The following is a 23365-nucleotide window of genomic DNA, read 5'->3' as shown; positions in this document are numbered from 1 at the left end:
GACTTTGCTCATGATAATGCAAATGACATGTACGTTCCTTGAATTTTCTATCGAGGGTGCTTTTTCATTATCTGTATACGCTGTAAAATGTAACTGCAAAACTCATTAAATAAATTGTTTACTGGCTACTCAAACGGTCAGTAGAACTCAATTCATACAAGTGGTACTAACTCATATGTCAATACAAGTTCTTATAATTTAATGTACTGTGAACAAATATCAGGTTGTTAAGTAATTACAACATTATTTGTTTGTTCTGCTAATCTAAAGTTCTAGAGATTTTGCAAGTCATGATTACTTAATATTTTAAAGTAAATCTAACATTTATGAAATACGTTCTTCTTGCTTGATTCTATTATGTTTTATGTATTTACTTAAAATAATAAAGTAGTAGTCAGACACTGATATTTGAGGAAAAAACACTTGATTTATCTGTTTGTGCTGATATAGAATTATTACGTTTTTGCAAGATATAAATATTTAATTGTGCCGTTTGGCTCTGTTTCTACAGGATTGTGGGTAATTCAACATTTTTAGACTTTATGATACTTTTACACAATGTTCTATGCATGTTTTAAGAATGAAAATTAAATTTCTAAAATATTTAGTATTAAGCAGTTTGTTACAAATTATCCAATGAATTGATGAAAATGAGAATTTTCTGGTTTAAAAAAAGTGTCGCTGCAAAAACATACTGTAAGTTTGCACCCCCTATTTGTATTTGCTCCATGGCTCAGGCAGCCAAGTTGATGCTGTTTGGCTCATCTCAGTCGAAAAGTGGAGGAATAATTTTGCAGCTGTTTCTGATCAATAAACAATGCCATGCTGGTGGAATGTAACATTCAAATAAAACCCCGCCATGAAATGAAACGTAAGATGAGAATTATTTGTATGTCATATCATAGGAAAATACCGCATTGGCACGGATTTGTCCCTTCAAGCCTGCCCAAATACAACCAACTTTGACTATAACGATTAGTTACTGGCTTAAATCGTTATGCAACATCATGGGTAAGATTTGGCCTAAGTCTTTCAGTTCGAAAACGTGGATATCTACTCGTGTTGGCGTTTAACTCTACAACCAACTGTATGGAGGAGAGGCTGTCACGCACAATAAAACATAGATATGCAGGGGTAAATCATTTCCAAAGATAAAGAATATGCCATTAAGTCAACAACCAAAAAACATTTTAAATGCATGTTTGTGAAAAAAGAATGTTCAACGAACCTCTTCCGTCCCAGCTGAGCCCATATGAGTAAACAACATTTCAATCGAATGAAATACTGTTAAGTCTGATAAACAACGATAAGAAAACCCAAACCTTCAAATGATAAAATCCACAAGTTATTTCCAAATTTCATCACTGGAAAGAAGTATGCATTAAAAACGAACTGATTATTTCAAACATATCACACGCCCTCCACTTGTTGCAATTTTTGTTTGCAGTGTGGAGACAGACAAAATTCCAAAAGAAGTGCTGTCAACGGTGCTGAAACTGGCCTACCTGTGTTGTAGGCTACTGGGTCATATTGATATCGGATCGTTGTGGGTATGAAAACATTCTCAGAATATTAGTGACAAAATGGCACTGAAAAAATTAGTGAGAAGCCATTTTGAGATTAAATATATCCTTGCAAGAACGGTGGGGAAGAGGAATGAATGGGCTACATAATGACAACTTAAACTATGAAAGGAGGGCTACCAGATCAGCATGCAACGGATAGTTACATAGCTTCATAGAGTATGCACAACGATAGTTACAAAGGTTAATAGGCTATGTACATGGTTAGTTGTACAACTTCATATATGCACACAAGGATCAAAAGCATTTCAGTTTTTCACAACCTATGAAATCTCACCTCACACTCCCCCACGGTGTTGAACGTGATTATGTTTTCTCCAAAATGTTCATTTAGATTCTTCTTCAGTGTCTGATCAGCCTGCAGCGTGCTGTCATTGTAAGATCTGGCAAACTTGAAGTCACTGGTGCGTGAGCCCGTTGTCAGATATGCGTCATAATTGCAAGAACTACGCAGCGTTCCAGCTCCGTCCACCTCTGCATAGTTGGAAGGGAAATACGCGCTGGGAACGGCGACTGCTCCATCAAACAACATCGTAGGCTTTCTCCTACTGCAGAACATCATGGCCAAGATGACAATAATGAAAGTCAGGAAAAAGGTGGAAACAGAGACTAGTGCGATGACCAAAAAGTTAGTCAGTTTGGAACTGTCCTCATAAGTAATGTCTTTCAGTTCTGGAACTTCAGCCAAGTTGTCTGATATGAGTAAATACACTTCACAGGTTGTAGAGAGAGAGGGCTGTCCGTTATCTTTCACTGATATAACAAGGTTCTGCTTCATACTGTCAGATTCAGAAATGTCCCTCTGTGACCTGATCTCTCCACTGTGGAGACCAATAGTAAAAAGTCCCGGATCAGTAGATTTCACAATCTGATATGAAAGCCACGCATTCTGTCCAGAGTCAGCATCCACAGCTATCACCTTGGAAACCAGGGACCCCGCCAGAGCAACTTTGGGGACCATCTCAGTCATCAAGGAGTTTCCTGGTGGATCAGGGTATAATATCTGGGGAGAGTTATCATTTTCATCTGTTATGAAGACACTCACTGTCACGTTACTGCTGAGTGGAGGAGAACCATTGTCTCTTGCTACAACGTGGACTTTGAAGCTCCTAAACTGCTCATAATCAAATGCTCTCACAGCATGGATCACCCCCGTGTCTCCGTTGATGGATAAAAATGAGGACACCGGAACACCGTTGACCTCACTGGGCAATAGAGAATAGACCACTGTGCCGTTCTGTCTCCAGTCTGGGTCTCTGGCAGTAACAGAACACATTGAGGAGCCAGGCTTGTTATTTTCAGTGACATATGAGCTGTAGGATTGTTCTTCAAACACAGGTGGATTGTCATTCACATCTGATACAGATAAATGAATAGTCTTTGAGGAGGATAAAGGTGGAGACCCCTCGTCAGTGGCAGTGATAGTTATGTTATAATCTGATATTATCTCACGGTCTAGTTCACCTGTTGTTATCAGAGAATAATAGTTTTTGATTGAGGGATTTAATTTGAAAGGAACATTTTGTTGAATGGAGCAGCGGACCTGTCTATTTCCCTCTGAATCTTCATCTTGTACATTTATGATCCCCACCTCTGTACCAGGTAACACATTCTCAGGGATGGGATTGTTAAAGGATTTGATCAATATCACCGGTGTGTTGTCATTTAGGTCTGTGATTTCTATCATTACTTTTGCATTGCCAGCTAAGCCAGACCCATCTTTTGCCTGGACACGCACTTCGTATTCGGTATTTTCTTCATAATCTATGGGACCCTGCACTTTAATCTCGCCAGTCTTTTTGTCGATGGAAAACAGTTTAGCTGCTTTATCGGAAATACGATTGAACTCATAAGATACTTCTCCATTTGCTCCTTCGTCTTCATCACTAGCACTAACTGCAACTACAACAGTCCCTGTTGGACAATTTTCTTGTAAACTTACTTTATACACTGTCTGGCTAAACACAGGTTTATTATCGTTAGCATCCAACACAGTGACGTGTATAACTACAGTACCAGATCTCTGTGGAGTCCCACCATCAACAGCAGTAAGTAATAACGTCACCTCTTGTTGTTGTTCTCGATCTAGCTCTTTTTCTAACACTAACTCGCCATATTTTCCTCCGTCTGAGCTCATTTGAACGTCCAAAATAAAATAGGCATTCCTCTCCAGTGAATAGCTTTGTATACCATTTAATCCTATGTCAGAGTCATGAGGCTCATCCAAGGGGTATCGTGCGCCTTTGACAGCAGATTCCTGAATTTCTAGATCAATACGTGCATTGGGAAACCGTGGTGAATTGTCGTTTATATCTTGTATTTGTACAGTTATGCGATGTAATTCCATAGGTTTTTCCAGCACAAGCTCGTATTTTAAAGAACATGACTCCTTCGGTCCACACAGCTCCTCCCTGTCTATTGTTTCAGCCACAACTAAATCTCCAGTATTCAGATTAATGTCACAGTAACGTTGACGACTTCCATCCATATCCAAACGAGCTTTACGACCTGAAAGTCTCTTAGCATCCAGCCCCAGATCCTTAACTAGATGTCCGACCACCGATCCGCGTTTCATCTCCTCTGGAATAGAATAGCTAAAGTCTCCATTGCTGATGCGCATCAGGCAATGACAAAAAGCCAGGCGGAACAAAAACGTAGAAAACGAAAATCCTGTGAACCCCATTCTGGATGATTAAAATCAAGTGTCAACAAAAGAGTTCAATACTAGTCGAAATGATACTGCAACGTAAGAGTACAATATTAGCCTCTCAAAAGGAATATCAAAACGAATGTTATCCGACTGCTCTTCGGTGAAAGTGATGCAATATAGCCTATTACTCGTTTGAATAATCCATTAGTGGGTGGAGATGTGCCTGTAATTCTCCTTATGGTAAACAGCGACATCCTGAGTTCTTACAGAAAACAGCAATCACAATACACACAGGCCCACGTCATTTAACATATTGTTCAATATTTCCCCCCATCCTTAGGTTGTGCGAAGTAGGATGAACGTTTCCTATGGCTTAGCAAGAGAAGAGAGGAAAACCAATAGTTGTAAGTAATCAACTCGTTATGTAATCATAAATTAGAAGATAGGAAAAGTAAATTCAATATTTCCATACTTTTGCCACTGTTTGACTGTTCATGGATTGCCGAATAACAACAACAACAACAAAATAGATAAGCTGTATCAACGGTCCACATAATATTTAACAATGCATAATCCATATTATTAATCAAACCCAGCAATATGTCCACTAAACTCTAAGGTAAAGTGATGGTTACGTCGCTGTCCACTGACCAGGTGCTGAAATGTGGAAATGTAGCCTATGTACTTAAAGAAAAATGTAGTAGGCAATGGGGATACTACAGAAAGGAAAATGAAAATACACTCCATGATTGGGATAGCATCCCTAACTTTATACACACCAACAACGAAATTGAAAGAATATCCCTTCTGAAAAGGCATTAAAGAGTGAATATTGATGTCATTACATAACCCCTCATCATCAATATGATAAAGAAGCAGTAAAGGAAAAGACCACTAACACACTAGGAAAGCTATTCTGATATCATATCATCCAATGCATTCGCACCCAAGCAAGTCTCTTCTTTTTATTGGTTTCCTTTAGTAAGGGTTTCATTGCAGCATTTCAAAGGCCTGATTCGCACAGTCTCCTCTGAGCAGTTGATGTTGACATGTGTCTGTTACTTGAACTCTGTGAAGCATTTATTTGGACTGCAATTTATGATACTGGTAACTCTAGTGAACTTATCCTCTGCAGCAGAGGTAACTCTGGGTCTTACTTTCCTGTGGCAATCCTCATGAGAGCTAGTTTCACCATAGCACTTGATGGTTTTTGCGACTGTACTTGAAGAAACTTTCAAAGTTCTGGACATGTTCGGTATTGGCTGACCTTCATGTCTTAAAGTAATGATGCACTGTCGTTTCTCTTTGCTTATTTGAGCTATTCTTGACATAATATGGACTTGGTATTTTACCAAATAGGGCTTTGTTCTGTATACCAACCCTACCTTGTCACAACACAACTGATTGGCTCAAACACATTGAGAAATAAATACATTCCGCAAATTGCACAAATTAACTATTAACAAGAAACATCTGTTAATTGAAATGCATTACAGGTGACTACCTCATGAAGCTGGTTGAGAGAATGCCAAGAGTGTGCAAAGCTGTCATCAAGGCAACGGGTGGCTATTTGAAGAATCTCAAATATAAAATATATTTGATTTATCCAACGCTTTTCTGGTTACTATATGATTCCATATGTGTATTTCATAGTTTTGATGTCTTCACTATTATTCTACAATGTAAACTTTTTTTGAAAAAAATAAAAACCCTTGAATGAGTAGGTGTTCTAAAACTTTTTAGATTTGTGTGTATTGTTGTGTATTTTAGATATTACTGCACTGTTGGAGCTAGGAACACAAGCATTTCGTCACACCCACAATAGCATCTGCTAAATATGTGTATGAGACCAATAACATTTGATTGGATTTGATTTGAAGAAGTATGAATGGTCTGACTTCTGCGGAGATGAATGCTCTGACTTCTGCGGAGTCAGCATCGCTTTATATGCTGTACGGTCACTGCTGATGGCAGATTGACTATCAATCTGCTTTAAGCCAGCAGGGTTTAAGGTACATTGAACTGAACCAACAGACTACAACTAATTTCTCAATAATTCTCTCCCTTAGTTGAATGCATTGACTGTAGTCATTCTTGATAGTTTTTGCTAAGTGATCAAAATGTAAATGTAAATGTCTAAATGTAAAGTTGTAAAGCATGCTGGGTATTATTCTAATGAGCTCTGCCCCCCAAAAAGACAAAATCTTTGACCAAGCTAAATTTGATCAGTGCATTTCTACATGAGTTAATCTGGTGAACATCAAGTTCCACCGAGTTAAGTAAACTCTACAAGAGACAATTACATTCTATCATAAAACATGAATTGATTGTGTAATGTTAAGAACATATGAAGGGCAAACAAAAGTAGGACAATTAAAAAAAAAAAATAAGGTAGAACATCGAGGCAGAGAATCCTTTGTATTCCATTTTCAGTTAGTAAAACGTATTCCTGATGTAATGGTGTGGTAAATTACAGCACTATTCAACCAAAGCAACCTTCATAACCAGTGAAATCAAAATCCACTAGCCCTATAAAATGTTAAGTGACTTCTCTACATTGAAAATATGAGGTCTCCTTCCTGTAAATTACACAAATGGGTGGAGAGAAATACTTAAAAGCTTTTTTTGCTGGTGAATAGTGACACTCTGGGTAGTATGTAGAAAATAATGTTTAAAGGACCCCCCCCCCCCCCCCCCCCCCCAAAAAAAAAGGAAGTTGCCAACACTATTTCTACGGAATTTCCTGTCCTAGAGAGGAATTGCACATTTAGGTTCCACCTCCGAAGAATGACGACGGCTACTTATACATATTCAAGAATTGGGTGTGGGAATTTCCATGTGGAGTTGACAAACATCAACAAATAGGGCACTGACAGCTCAGTTTAGCGAACTAGCATGCTAACCTTATTTAGCTAGCTAGTTATACTATTTATACAAAAGTATTTGGACACCCCTTCAAATTAGTGGATTTGGCTATTTCAGCCACACCCGTTGCTGACAGGTGTATAAAATCAAGCACACAGCTATCCAATCTCCATAGAAAAACATTGGCAGTAGAATGGCCTTACTGAAGAGCTCAGTGACTTTCAACGTGGCACCGTCATGGGATGCCAACTTTCCATCAAGTCAGTTCGTAAAATGTCTGCCCTGCTAGAGCTGCCCTGGTGAACTGTAAGTGCTGTTATTGTGAAATTGAAACGTCTTGGAGCATCAACGGCTCAGCCTCGAAGTGGTAGGCCACACAAGCTCACAGAATGGGACCACTGAGTGCTGAAGTGATAACAATTGTCTGTCCTCGGTTGCAACACTAACTACCGAGTTCCAAACTGCATCTGTAAGCAATGTCAGCAGAATAACTGTTCTTCGGGAGCTTCATGGCAGAGCAGCCGCACACACGCCTAAGATCAGCATGCACAATGCCAAGCATCGGTTGAAGTGGTGTAAAGCTCGCCGCCATTGGACTCTGGAGCAGTGGAAATGCGTTCTCTGGAGTGATGAATTACGCTTCACCATCTAGCAGTCCGACGGATGAATCTGGGTTTGGCGGATGCCAGGAAAACGCTACCTGCACCAATACATAGTGCCAACTGTAAAGGTTTGTGGAGGAGGAATAATGGTCAGGGGCTGTTTTTCATGGATCGGGCTAGGCCCCTTAGTTCTTAACGCTACAGCATACAATGACATTCTAGATGATTCGGTGCTTCCAACTTTGTGGCAACAGTTTGGGGAAGCCCCTTTCCTGATTCAGCATGACAATGCACCCGTGCACAAAGCGAGGTCCATACAGAAATGGTTTGTCGAGATCGGTGTGGAAGGACTTGAATGGCCTACACAGAGCCTTGACCTCGTGGTTCTCAGTAGCTCAGCTGGTAGAGCACGGCAATTGTAACGCCAAGGTAGTGGGTTCGATCCCCGGGACCACCCATACACAAAAAAAAATGTATGCACGCACGACTGTAAGTCGCTTTGGATAAAAGCGTCTGCTAAATGGCATATTATTATTATTATTATACCTCAACCCCAAACCCATGAATTGGAACGCCGACTGCAAGCCAGGCCTAATCTCCCTACATTGTGCACAACCTCACTAATGCTCTTGTGGCTGAATGGAAGCAAGTACCTGCAGAAATGTTCCAACATCTAGTGGAAAGCCTTCCCAGAGGAGTGGAGGCTGTTATAGCAGCAAAGGGGTGACCAACACCATATTAATGCCCATGATTTTGGAATGAGATGTTCGACGAGCAGGTGTCCACATACTTTGGTCATGTAGTGTATCTTGATAACCTTATCTAGCCATCTAATATTGTCCGTTGTTGTCTGTTTTTTTTATTATTATTACTACACCACATTCAAAAGATTATCCAGCTGGCTCCATTGCTGGTTCTGGAGCTGGATTTGTCATCATCATTGATTTAGGGAAAACTTCTCCACAGATGGAAACCACTGGCCTATCTTTGACTTCACCATCTATTGTTCTCTCCCAGGTTTTGGAATCTTCCATGAACTCCACCATAGAAATAGTTAGAAATAATTATAGGCGGCAGGTAGCCTAGCGGTTAAGAGCATTGGGAAAGTAACTGAAAGGTTGCTGGTTCGAATCCCTGAGCCGACTAGGTGAAAAACCTGTTGATGTGCCCTTGACCTAATTGCTCCTGTAAGTCGCTCTGGATAAGAGCCTCTGCTACATGACTAAAATGTAAATGAAATAAGATGAATCTCCGGTAATATGGATAACTTTGAAAGATAGCTTATATTCGTTTCTCTACATTGTAATGGACACAGTGGATAGGTAGGCTGCTGGCAGGCTTTGGTTGCAGTACAGCAAAGCCTAGTCAGCCTGTGCTCCTGGTTCTCACAAGTAAAATGATCAGCTACAGTGACTTTGCTCATGATAATGCAAATGACATGTACGTTCCTTGAATTTTCTATCGAGGGTGCTTTTTCATTATCTGTATACGCTGTAAAAAGTAACTGCATAACTCATTAAATAAATTGTTTACTGGCTACTCAAACAGTCAGTAGAACTCAATTCATACAAGTGGTACATTTACGTCATTTAGCAGACGCTCTTATCCAGAGCGATTTACATTATATATATATTTTTTCATACCCCCTGTGGGAATCGAACCCACAACCCTGGCGTTGCAAACACCATGCTCTATCAACTGAGCTACATCCCTGCCGGCCATTCCCTCCCCTACCCTGGATGACGCTGGGCCAATTGCGCGCCGCCCCATGGGTCTCCCGGTCACGGCCGGCTACGACAGAGCCTGGATTCGAACCAGGATCTCTAGTGGCACAGCCTTAGACCACTGCGCCACTCAGGAGGTACTAACTCATATGTCAATACAAGTTCTTATAATTTAATGTACTGTGAACAAATATCAGGTTGTTAAGTAATTACAACATTATTTGTTTGTTCTGCTAATCTAAAGTTCTAGAGATTTTGCAAGTCATGATTACTTAATATTTTAAAGTAAATCTAACGTTTATGAAATACGTTCTTCTTGCTTGATTCTATTATGTTTTATGTATTTACTTAAAATAATAAAGTAGTAGTCAGACACTGATATTTGAGGAAAAAACACTTGATTTATCTGTTTGTGCTGATATAGAATTATTAAGTTTTTGCAAGATATAAATATTTAATTGTGCCGTTTGGATCTGTTTCTACAGGATTGTGGGTAATTCAACATTTTTAGACTTTATGATACTTTTACACAATGTTCTATGCATGTTTTAAGAATGAAAATTATATTTCTAAAATATATAGTATTAAGCAGTTTGTTACAAATTATCAAATGAATTGATGAAAATGAGAATTTTCTGGTTTAAAAAAAGTGTCGCTGCAAAAACATACTGTAAGTTTGCACCCCCTATTTGTATTTGCTCCATGGCTCAGGCAGCCAAGTTGATGCTGTTTGGCTCATCTCAGTCGAAAAGTGGAGGAATAATTTTGCAGCTGTTTCTGATCAATAAACAATGCCATGCTGGTGGAATGTAACATTCAAATAAAACCCCGCCATGAAATGAAACGTAAGATGAGAATTATTTGTATGTCATATCATAGGAAAATACCGCATTGGCACGGATTTGTCCCTTCAAGCCTGCCCAAATACAACCAACTTTGACTATAACGATTAGTTACTGGCTTAAATCGTTATGCAACATCATGGGTAAGATTTGGCCTAAGTCTTTCAGTTCGAAAACGTGGATATCTACTCGTGTTGGCGTTTAACTCTACAACCAACTGTATGGAGGAGAGGCTGTCACGCACAATAAAACAAAGATATGCAGGGTTAAATCATTTCCAAAGATAAAGTATATGCCATTAAGTCAACAACCAAAAAACATTTTAAATGCATGTTTGTGAAAAAAGAATGTTCAACGAACCTCTTCCATCCCAGCTGAGCCCATATGAGTAAACAACATTTCAATCGAATGAAATACTGTTAAGTCTGATAAACAACGATAAGAAAACCCAAACCTTCAAATGATAAAATCCACAAGTTATTTCCAAATTTCATCACTGGAAAAAAGTATGCATTAAAAACGAACTGATTATTTCAAACATATCTCACGCCCTCCACTTGTTGCAGTTTTTGTTTGCAGTGTGGAGACAGACAAAATTCCAAAAGGGGTACTGTCAATGGAGCTGAAACTGGCCTACCTGTGTTGTAGGCTACTGGGTCATATTGATATCGGATCGTTGTGGGTATGAAAACATTCTCAGAATATTAGTGACAAAATGGCACTGAATAAATTAGTGAGAAGCCATTTTGAGATTATATATATCCTTGCAAGAACGGTGGGGAAGAGGAATGAATGGGCTACATAATGACAACTTAAACTATGAAAGGAGCACTACCAGATCAGCATGCAACGGATAGTTACATAGCTTCATAGAGTATGCACAACTATAGCTACAAAGGTTCAGAGAGTATGCACAACGATAGTTACATAGCTTCATAGAGTATGCACAACGATAGTTACATAGCTTCATAGAGTATGCACAACGATAGTTACAAAGGTTCATAGAGTAGGCTATGCACATGGTTAGTTTTACAACTTCATATATGCACAAAAGGATCAAAAGCATTTCAGTTTTTCACAACCTATGAAATCTCACCTCACACTCCCCCACGGTGTTGAACGTGATTATGTTTTCTCCAAAAGGTTCATTTAGATTCTTCTTCAGTGTCTGATCAGCCAGCAGCGTGCTGTCATTATAAGATCTGGCAAACTTGAAGTCACTGGTGCGTGAGCCCGTTGTCAGGTATGCGTCATAATTGCAAGAACTACGCAGCGTTCCAGCTCCGTCCACCTCTGCATAGTTGGAAGGGAAATACGCGCTGGGAACGGCGACTGCTCCATCAAACAACATCGTAGGCTTTCTCCTACTGCAGAACCTCATGGCCAAGATGACAATAATGAAAGTCAGGAAAAAGGTGGAAACAGAGACTAGTGCGATGACCAAAAAGTTAGTCAGTTTGGAACTGTCCTCATAAGTAATGTCTTTTAACTCTGGAACTTCAGCCAAGTTGTCTGATATGAGTAAATACACATCACAGGTTGTAGAGAGAGAGGGCTGTCCGTTATCTTTCACTGATATAACAAGGTTCTGCTTCATACTGTCATATTCAGAAATGTCTCTCTGTGGCCTGATCTCTCCACTGTGGAGACCAATAGTGAAAAGTCCCGGATCAGTCGATTTCACAATCTGATATGAAAGCCACGCATTCTGTCCAGAGTCAGCATCCACAGCTATCACCTTGGAAACCAGGGACCCCGCCAGAGCAACTTTAGGGACCATCTCAGTCATCAAGGAGTTTCCTGCTGGATCAGGGTATAATATCTGTGGAGAGTTATCATTTTCATCTGTTATGAAGACACTCACAGTCACGTTACTGCTGAGTGGAGGAGAACCATTGTCTCTGGCTACAACGTGGACTTTGAAGCTCCTAAACTGCTCATAATCAAATGCTCTCACAGCATGGATCACCCCCGTGTCTCCGTTGATGGATAAAAATGAGGACACCGGAACACCGTTGACCTCACTGGGCAATAGAGAATAGACCACTGTGCCGTTCTGTCTCCAGTCTGGGTCTCTGGCAGTAACCGAACACATTGAGGAGCCAGGCTTGTTATTTTCAGTCATATAGGAGCTGTAGGATTGTTCTTCAAACACAGGTGGATTGTCATTCACGTCTGACACAGATAAATGAATAGTCTTTGAGGAGGATAAAGGTGGAGACCCCTCGTCAGTGGCAGTGATAGTTATGTTATAATCTAATATTATCTCACGGTCTAGTTCACCTGTTGTCATCAGAGAATAATAGTTTTTGATTGAGGGATTTAATTTGAAAGGAACATTTTGTTGAATGGAGCAGCGGACCTGTCTATTTCCCTCTGAATCTTCATCTTGTACATTTATGATCCCCACCTCTGTACCAGGTAACACATTCTCAGGGATGGGATTGTTAAAGGATTTGATCAAAATCACCGGTGCGTTGTCATTTAGGTCGGTGATTTCTATCATTACTTTTGCATTGCCAGCTAAGCCAGACCCATCTTTTGCCTGGACACGCACTTCGTATTCGGTATTTTCTTCATAATCTATGGGACCCTGCACTTTAATCTCGCCAGTCTTTTTGTCGATGCAAAACAGTTTAGCTGCTTTATCGGAAATACGATTGAACTCATATGATACTTCTCCATTTGCTCCTTCGTCTTCATCAGTAGCACTAACTGCAACTACAACAGTCCCTGTTGGACAATTTTCAGGCAAACTTACTTTATACACTGTCTGGCTAAACACTGGTTTATTATCGTTAGCATCCAACACAGTGACGTGTATAACTACAGTACCAGATCTCTGTGGAGTCCCACCATCAACCGCGGTAAGTAATAACGTCACCTCTTGTTGTTGTTCTCGATCTAGCTCTTTTTCTAACACTAACTCGCCATATTTTCCTCCGTCTGAGCTCGTTTGAACGTCCAAAATAAAATAGGCATTCCTCTCCAGTGAATAGCTTTGTATACCATTTAATCCTATGTCAGAGTCATGAGGCTCATCCAAGGGGTATCGTGAACCTTTGACAGCAGATTCCCGAATTTCTAGATCAATACGTGCATTGGGAAACCGTGGTGAATTGTCATTTATATCTTGTATTTGTACAGTTATGCGATGTAATTCCAGAGGTTTTTCCAGCACAAGCTCGTATTTTAAAGAACAAGACACTTTCGGTCCACACAGCTCCTCCCTGTCTATTGTTTCAGCCACAACTAAATCTCCAGTATTCAGATTAATGTCACAGTAACGTTGACGACTTCCATCCATATCCAAACGAGCTTTACGACCTGAAAGTCTCTTAGCATCCAGCCCCAGATCCTTAACTAGATGTCCGACCACCGATCCGCGTTCCATCTCCTCTGGAATAGAATAGCTAAAGTCTCCATTGCTGATGCGCATCAGGCAATGACAAAAAGCCAGGCGGAACAAAAACGTAGAAAACGAAAATCCTGTGTACCTCATTCTGGATGATTAAAACCAAGTGTCAACATAAGAGTTCAATACTAGTCGAAATGATACTGCAACGTAAGAGTACAATATTAGCCTCTCAAAAGGAATATCAAAACGAATGTTATCCGACTGCTCTTCGGTGAAAGTGATGCAATATAGCCTATTACTCCTTTGAATAATCCAATAGTGGGTGGAGAAGTGCCTGTAATTCTCCTTATGGTAAACAGCGACATCCTGAGTTCTTACAGAAAACAGCAATCACAATTCACACAGGCCTACGTCATTTTATCATATTGGTTAATATATCCCCCCATCCTTAGGTTGTGCGAAGTAGGATGAACGTTTCCTATGGCTTAGCAAGAGAAGAGAGGAAAACCAATAGTTGTGAATAATCAACTCATTATGTAATCATAAATTAGAAGATAGGAAAAGTAAATTCAACATTTCCATACTTTTGCCACTGTCTGCCGAATAACAACAACAACAACAACAAAACAGATAAGCTGTATCAACGGTCCATATAAAATTCAACGATGCATAATCCATATTATTAATCAAACCCAGCAATATGTCCACTAAACTCTAAGGTAAAGTGATGGTTACGTCGCTGTCCACTGACCAGGTGCTGAAATGTGGAAATGTAGCCATGTACTTAAAGAAGAATGTAGTAGGCAATGGGGATACTACAGAAAGGAAAATGAAAATACACTCCATGATTGGGATAGCATCCCTAACTTTATACAAACCAATAACGAAATTGAAAGAATATCCCTTCTGAAAAGGCATTAAAAAGTGAATATTGATGTCATTACATAACCCCTCATCATCAATAGGATAAAGAAGCAGTAAAGAAAAAGACCACTAACACACTAAGAAAGCTATTCTGATATAATATCATCCAATGCATTCGCACCCAAGCAAGTCTCTTCTTATTATTGGTTTCCTTTAGTAAGGGTTGCATTGCAGCAATTCAAAGGCCTGATTCACACAGTCTCCTCTGAGCAGTTGATGTTGAGATATGTCTGTTACTTGAACTCTGTGAAGCATTTATTTGGGCTGCAATTTCTGATACTGGTAACTCTAGTGAACTTATCCTCTGCAGCAGAGGTAACTCTGGGTCTTACTTTCCTGTGGCAATCCTCATGAGAGCTAGTTTCACCATAGCACTTGATGGTTTTTGCGACTGTACTTGAAGAAACTTTCAAAGTTCTGGACATGTTCCGTATTGGCTGACCTTCATGTCTTAAAGTAATGATGGACTGTCGTTTCTCTTTGCTTATTTGAGCTATTCTTGACATAATATGGACTTGGTATTTTACCAAATAGGGCTATGTTCTGTTTACCAACCCTACCTTGTCACAACACAACTGATTGGCTCAAACACATTAATAAATAATTAAATTCCGCAAATTGCACAAATTAACATTTAACAAGAAACATCTGTTAATTGAAATGCATTCCAGGTGACTACCTCATGAAGCTGGTTGAAAGAATGCCAAGAGTGTGCAAAGCTGTCATCAAGGCAACGGGTGGCTATTTGAAGAATCTCAAATATAAAATATATTTGATTTATTCAACACTTTTCTTGTTACTACATGATTCCATATGTGTATTTCATAGTTTTGATGTCTTCACTATTATTCTACAATGTAAACTTTTTCAGAAAAAAAGAAAAACCCTTGAATGAGTAGGTGTTCTAAAACTTTTTAGATTTGTGTGTATTGTTGTGTATTGTTAGATATTACTGCACTGTTGGAGCTAGGAACACAACCATTTCGCTACACCCACAATAGCATCTGCTAAATATGTGTATGATCAATAACTTTTGATTGGATTTGATTTGAAGAAGTATGAATGCTCTGACTTCTGTGGAGGCAGCATCGCTTTATATGCTGTACGGTCACTGCAGATGGCAGATTGACTATCAATCTGCTTAAAGCCAGCAGGGTTTAACGTACATTCAACTGAACCAACAGACTACAACGAATTTCTCAATAATTCTCTCCCTTAGTTGAATGCATTGACTGTAGTCATTCTTGATCATTTTTTCTAAGTGATCAAAATGTAAATGTAAATGTCCAAATGTACGGTTGTAAAGCATGCTGGGTATTATTCTAATGAGCTCTGCCCCCCAAAAAGACAAACTCTTTGACCAAGCTAAATTTGGTCAGTGCATTTCTACAATAATTAATCTGGTGAACATCAAGTTCCACCGAGTTAAGTAAACTCTACAAGAGACAATTACATTCTGCCATAAAACATGAATTGATTCTGTAATGTTAAGAAAATGTGAAGGGCAAACAAAAGCAGGAAAATAAAAAAAAATTAAGGTAGAACATCGAGGCAGAGAATCCTTTGTATTTCATTTTCAGTAAGTAAAACGTATTCCTGATGTAATGGTGTGGTAAATTACAGCACTATTCAACAAAAGCAACCTTCATAACCAGTGAAATCAAAATCCACTAGCCCTATAGAATGTTAAGTGACTTCTCTACATTGAAAATATGAGGTCTCCTTCCTGTAAATTACACAAATGGGTGGAGAGAAATACTTAAAAGCTTTTTTTGCTGGTGAATAGTGACACTCTGGGTAGTATGTAGAAAATAATGTTTAAAGGACCCCCCCCCCCCCCCCCAAAAAAAAAAAAAGGAAGTTGCCAACACTATTTCTACGGAATTTCCTGTCCTAGAGAGGAATTGCACATTTAGGTTCCACCTCCGAAGAATGACGACGGCTACTTATACATATTCAAGAATTGGGTGTGGGAATTTCCATGTGGAGTTGACAAACATCAACAAATAGGGCACTGACAGCTCAGTTTAGCGAACTAGCATGCTAACCTTATTTAGCTAGCTAGTTATACTATTTATACAAAAGTATTTGGACACCCCTTCAAATTAGTGGATTTGGCTATTTCAGCCACACCCGTTGCTGACAGGTGTATAAAATCAAGCACACAGCTATCCAATCTCCATAGAAAAACATTGGCAGTAGAATGGCCTTACTGAAGAGCTCAGTGACTTTCAACGTGGCACCGTCATGGGATGCCAACTTTCCATCAAGTCAGTTCGTAACATGTCTGCCCTGCTAGAGCAGCTCTGGTGAACTGTAAGTGCTGTTATTGTGAAGTGGAAACGTCTTGTAGCAACAACGGCTCAGCCGCGAAGTGGAAGGCCACATAAGCTCACAGAATGGGACCACTGAGTGCTGAAGTGATAACAACTGTCTGTCCTCGGTTGCAACACTAACTACCGAGTTCCAAACTGCATCTGTAAGCAATGTCAGCAGAATAACTGTTCTTCGGGAGCTTCATGGCAGAGCAGCCGCACACACACCTAAGATCACCATGCACAATGCCAAGCATCGGTTGAAGTGGTGTAAAGCTCGCCGCCATTGGACTCTGGAGCAGTGGAAACGCGTTCTCTGGAGTGATGAATTACGCTTCACCATCTAGCAGTCCGACAGATGAATCTGGGTTTGGCGGATGCCAGGAAAATGCTACCTGCACCAATACATAGTGCCAACTGTAAAGGTTGGTGGAGGAGGAATAATGGTCAGGGGCTGTTTGTCATGGATCGGGCTAGGCCCCTTAGTTCTTAACGCTACAGCATACAATGACATTCTAGATGATTCGGTGCTTCCAACTTTGTGGCAACAGTTTGGGGAAGCCCCTTTCCTGTTTCAGCATGACAATGCACCCGTGCACAAAGCGAGGTTCATACAGAAATGGTTTGTCGAGATCGGTGCAGAAGAACTTGACTGGCCTACACAGTGCCCTGACCTCAACCCCTACCCCATGAATTGGAACGCCGACTGCGAGCCAGGCCTAATCTCCCTACATTGTGCCCGACCTCACTAATGCTCTTGTGGCTGAATGGAAGGCAAGTCCCTGCAGAAATGTTCCAACATCTAGTGGAAAGCCTTCCCAGAGGAGTGGAGGCTGTTATAGCAGCAAAGGGGTGACCAACACCATATTAATGCCATTGATTTTGAAATGAGATGTTCGACGAGCAGGTGTCCACATACTTTTGGTCATGTAGTGTATCTTGATAACCTTATCTAGCTATCTAATATTATCCATTGTTGTCTGTTTTTTTATTTATTACTACACCACATTCAAAAGATTAACCAGCTGGCTCCGTTGCTGGTTCTGGAGCTGGATTTGTCATAATCATTGATTTAGGGAAAACTTCTCCACAGATGGAAACCACTGGCCTATCTTTGACTTCACCATCTATTGTTCTCTCCCAGGTTTTGGAATCTTCCATCAACTCCGCCATAGAAATAGTTAGAAATAATTATAGGCGGCAGGTAGCCTAGCGGTTAAGAGCGTTGGGCAAGTAACTGAATGGTTGCTGGTTCGAATCCCTGAGCCGACTAGGTGAAAAATCTGTTGATGTGCCCTTGACCTAATTGCTCCTGTAGGTCGCTCTGGATAAGAGCCTCTGCTACATGACTGAAATAAGATGAATCTCCAGTAATATGGATAACTTTGAAAGAATGCTGATTTTCATTTCTTTACATTGTAATGGACACAGTGGATAGGTAGGCTGCTGGCAGGCTTTGGTTGCAGTACAGCAAAGCCTAGTCAGCCTGTGCTCCTGGTTCTCACAAGTAAAATGATCAGCATTTATGAAATACGTTCTTCTTGCTTGATTCTATTATGTTTTATGTATTTACTTAAAATAATAAAGTAGTAGTCAGACACTGATATTTGAGTAAAAAACACTTGATTTATCTGTGTTGTGCTGATATAGAATTATTACGTTTTTGCAAGATAGAAATACTTAATTGTTCCGCTTGGCTCTGTTTCTACAGGATTGTGGGGAATTCAATTTTTTTTTGCCTTTATGATACTTTTACACAATGTTCTATGCATGTTTTAAGAAAGAAAATGATATTTCAAAAATATATAGTATTAAGCAGTTTGTTACATATCATCCAATGAATTATGAGAATTTTCTGGTTTAAAAAAAGTGTCGCTGCAAAAACATACTGTAAGTTTGCACCCCCTATTTGTATTTGCTCCATGGGTCAGGCAGCCAAGTTGATGCTGTTTGGCTCATCTCAGTCGAAAAGTGGAGGAATAATTTTGCAGCTGTTTCTGATCAATAAACAATGCCATGCTGGTGGAATGTAACATTCAAATAAAACCCAGCCATGAAATGAAACGTAGGCTGAGAATTATTTGTATGTCATATCATAGGAAAATACCGCATTGGCACGGATTTGTCCCTTCAAGCCTGCCCAAATACAACCAACTTTGACTAAAACGATTAGTTACTGACTTAAATCGTTGTGCAACATCATGGGTAAGTCTTTCAGTTCGAAAACGTGGATTTCTACTCGTGTTGGCGTTTAACTCTACAACCAACTGTATGGAGGAGAGGCTGTTACGCACACTAAAACAAAGATATGCAGGGTTAAATCATTTCCAAAGATAAAGAATATGCCATTAAGTCAACAACCAAAAAACTTTTGAAATGCATGTTTGTGAAAAAAGAATGTTCAACGAACCTCTTCCGTCCCAGCTGAGCCCATATGAGTAAACAAAATTTCAATCGAATGAAATAGTGTTAAGCCTGATAAACAACGGTAAGAAAACCCAAACCTTCAAATGATAAAAACCACAAGTTATTTCCAAATTTCATCACTGGAAAAAAGTATGCATTAAAAACGAACTGATTATTTCAAACATATCACACGCCCTCCACTTGTTGCAGTTTTTGTTTGCAGTGTGGAGACAGACAAAATGCCAAAAGGGGTGCTGTCAATGGTGCTGAAACTGGCCTACCTGTGTTGTAGGCTACTGGGTCATATTGATATCGGATCGTTGTGGGTATGAAAACATTCTCAGAATATTAGTGACAAAATGGCACTGAATAAATTAGTGAGAAGCCATTTTGAGATTAAATATATCCTTGCAAGAACGGTGGGGAAGAGGAATGAATGGGCTACATAATGACAACTTAAACTATGAAAGGAGCACTACCAGATCAGCATGCAACGGATAGTTACATAGCTTCATAGAGTGTGCACAACGATAGCTACAAAGGTTCAGAGAGTATGCACAACGATAGTTACATAGCTTCATAGAGTATGCACAACGATAGTTACATAGCTTCATAGAGTATGCACAACGATAGTTACAAAGGTTCATAGAGTAGGCTATGCACATGGTTAGTTTTACAACTTCATATATGCACAAAAGGATCAAAAGCATTTCAGTTTTTCACAACCTATGAAATCTCACCTCACACTCCCCCACGGTGTTGAACGTGATTATGTTTTCTCCAAAAGGTTCATTTAGATTCTTCTTCAGTGTCTGATCGACCAGCAGCGTGCTGTCATTATAAGATCTGGCAAACTTGAAGTCACTGGTGCGTGAGCCCGTTGTCAGATATGCGTCATAATTGCAAGAACTACGCAGCGTTCCAGCTCCGTCCACCTCTGCATAGTTGGAAGGGAAATACGCGCTGGGAACGGCGACTGCTCCATCAAACAACATCGTAGGCTTTCTCCTACTGCAGAACATCATGGCCAAGATGACAATAATGAAAGTCAGGAAAAAGGTGGAAACAGAGACTAGTGCGATGACCAAAAAGTTAGTCAGTTTGGAACTGTCCTCATAAGTAATGTCTTTTAACTCTGGAACTTCAGCCAAGTTGTCTGATATGAGTAAATACACATCACAGGTTGTAGAGAGAGAGGGCTGTCCGTTATCTTTCACTGATATAACAAGGTTCTGCTTCATACTGTCAGATTCAGAAATGTCCCTCTGTGGCCTGATCTCTCCACTGTGGAGACCAATAGTGAAAAGTCCTGGATCAGTCGATTTCACAATCTGATATGAAAGCCACGCATTCTGTCCAGAGTCAGCATCCACAGCTATCACCTTGGAAACCAGGGACCCCGCCAGAGCAACTTTAGGGACCATCTCAGTCATCAAGGAGTTTCCTGCTGGATCAGGGTATAATATCTGTGGAGAGTTATCATTTTCATCTGTTATGAAGACACTCACAGTCACGTTACTGCTGAGTGGAGGAGAACCATTGTCTCTGGCTACAACGTGGACTTTGAAACTCCTAAACTGCTCATAATCAAATGCTCTCACAGCATGGATCACCCCCGTGTCTCCGTTGATGGATAAAAATGAGGACACCGGAACACCGTTGACCTCACTGGGCAATAGAGAATAGACCACTGTGCCGTTCTGTCTCCAGTCTGGGTCTCTGGCAGTAACAGAACACATTGAGGAGCCAGGCTTGTTATTTTCAATCACATAGGAGCTGTAGGATTGTTCTTCAAACACAGGTGGATTGTCATTCACATCTGATACAGATAAATGAATAGTCTTTGAGGAGGATAAAGGTGGAGACCCCTCGTCAGTGGCAGTGATAGTTATGTTATAATCTAATATTATCTCACGGTCTAGTTCACCTGTTGTTATCAGAGAATAATAGTTTTTGATTGAGGGATTTAATTTGAAAGGAACATTTTGTTGAATGGAGCAGCGGACCTGTCTATTTCCCTCTGAATCTTCATCTTGTACATTAATGATCCCCACCTCTGTACCAGGTAACACATTCTCAGGGATGGGATTGTTAAAGGATTTGATCAATATCACCGGTGCGTTGTCATTTAGGTCGGTGATTGCAATAATGACTTTTGCATTGCCAGCTAAGCCAGACCCATCTTTTGCCTGGACACGCACTTCGTATTCGGTACTTTCTTCATAATCTATGGGACCCTGCACTTTAATCTCGCCAGTCTTTTTGTCGATGGAAAACAGTTTAGCTGCTTTATCGGAAATACGATTGAACTCATATGATACTTCTCCATTTGCTCCTTCGTCTTCATCACTAGCACTAACTGCAACTACAACAGTCCCTGTTGGACAATTTTCAGGCAAACTTACTTCATACACTGTCTGGCTAAACACTGGTTTATTATCGTTAGCATCCAACACAGTAACATGTATAACTACAGTACCAGATCTCTGTGGAGTCCCACCATCAACCGCGGTAAGTAATAACGTCACCTCTTGTTGTTGTTCTCGATCTAGCTCTTTTTCTAACACTAACTCGCCATATTTTCCTCCGTCTGAGCTCGTTTGAACGTCCAAATTAAAATAGGCATTCCTTTCCAGTGAATAGCTTTGTATACCATTTAATCCTATGTCAGAGTCATGAGGCTCATCCAAGGGGTATCGTGCGCCTTTGTCAGCAGATTCCCGAATTTCTAGATCAATACGTGCATTGGGAAACCGTGGTGAATTGTCGTTTATATCTTGTATTTGTACAGTTATGCGATGTAATTCCATAGGTTTTTCCAGCACAAGCTCGTATTTTAAAGAACAAGACACTTTCGGTCCACACAGCTCCTCCCTGTCTATTGTCTCAGCCACAACTAAATCTCCAGTATTCAGATTAATGTCACAGTAACGTTGACGACTACCATCCATATCCAAACGAGCTTTACGACCTGAAAGTCTCTTAGCATCCAGCCCCAGATCCTTAACTAGATGTCCGATCACAGATCCGCGTTTCATCTCCTCTGGAATAGAATAGCTAAAGTCTCCATTGCTGATGCGCATCAGGCAATGACAAAAAGCCAGGCGGAACAAAAACGTAGAAAACGAAAATCCTGTGAACCCCATTCTGGATGATTAAAACCAAGTGTCAACATAAGAGTTCAATACTAGTCGAAATGATACTGCAACGTAAGAGTACAATATTAGCCTCTCAAAAGGAATATCAAAACGAATGTTATCCGACTGCTCTTCGGTGAAAGTGATGCAATATAGCCCATTACTCCTTTGAATAATCCAATAGTGGGTGGAGAAGTGCCTGTAATTCTCCTTATGGTAAACAGCGACATCCTGAGTTCTTACAGAAAACAGCAATCACAATTCACACTGGCCCACGTCATTTAACATGTTGTTCAATATTTCCCCCCATCCTTAGGTTGTGCGAAGTAGGATGAACGTTTCCTATGGCTTAGCAAGAGAAGAGAGGAAAACCAATAGTTGTAAGTAATCAACTCATTATGTAATCATAAATTAGAAGATAGGAAAAGTAAATTCAATATTTCCATACTTTTGCCACTGTCTGAGGATTCATGGATTGCCGAATAACAACAACAACAACAAAATACATGAGCTATATCAACGGTCCACATACAATTCAACGATGCTTAATCCATATTATTAATCAAACCCAGCAATATGTCCACTAAACTCTAAGGTAAAGTGATGGTTACGTTGCTGTCCACTGACCAGGTGCTGAAATGTGGAAATGTAGCCCATGTACTTAAAGAAGAATGTAGTAGGCAATGGGGATACTACAGAAAGGAAAATGAAAATACACTCCATGATTGGGATAGCATCCCTAACTTTATACACACCAATTACGAAATTGAAAGAATATCCCTTCTGAAAAGGCATTAAAGAGTGAATATTGATGTCATTACATAACCCCTCATCATCAATAGGATAAAGAAGCAGTAAAGGAAAAGACCTCTAACACACTAGGAAAGCTATTCTGATATCATATCATCCAATGCATTCCCACCCAAGCAAGTCTCTTCTTATTATTGGTTTACTTTAGT

General features: G+C 40.0%; 1 protein-coding gene across 1 annotated transcript; it reads right to left on the bottom strand.

The window, feature by feature from the left end:
- Window positions 1–1839: 1839 nt before the first annotated feature.
- On the bottom strand, window positions 1840–22415 carry LOC311143132 (protocadherin gamma-A8-like; the record flags this gene model as incomplete). The annotated part of the gene is made up of 3 exons (XM_084178930.1): window positions 1840–2939; window positions 11368–12441; window positions 20015–22415. The coding sequence occupies 3 exons, from the start codon at window positions 22413–22415 to the stop codon at window positions 1840–1842; spliced, it is 4575 nt and encodes a 1524-aa protein (XP_084035056.1).
- Window positions 22416–23365: the final 950 nt, after the last annotated feature.

The sequence above is a fragment of the Coregonus lavaretus genome (genome assembly GCF_964263955.1).
Source record: "Coregonus lavaretus genome assembly, chromosome: 15".
Classification (NCBI taxonomy): Eukaryota; Metazoa; Chordata; class Actinopteri; order Salmoniformes; family Salmonidae; genus Coregonus; species Coregonus lavaretus.
Note: the sequence above shows the minus strand (reverse complement) of the source record. Positions and strands in the feature narration are given on the sequence as shown.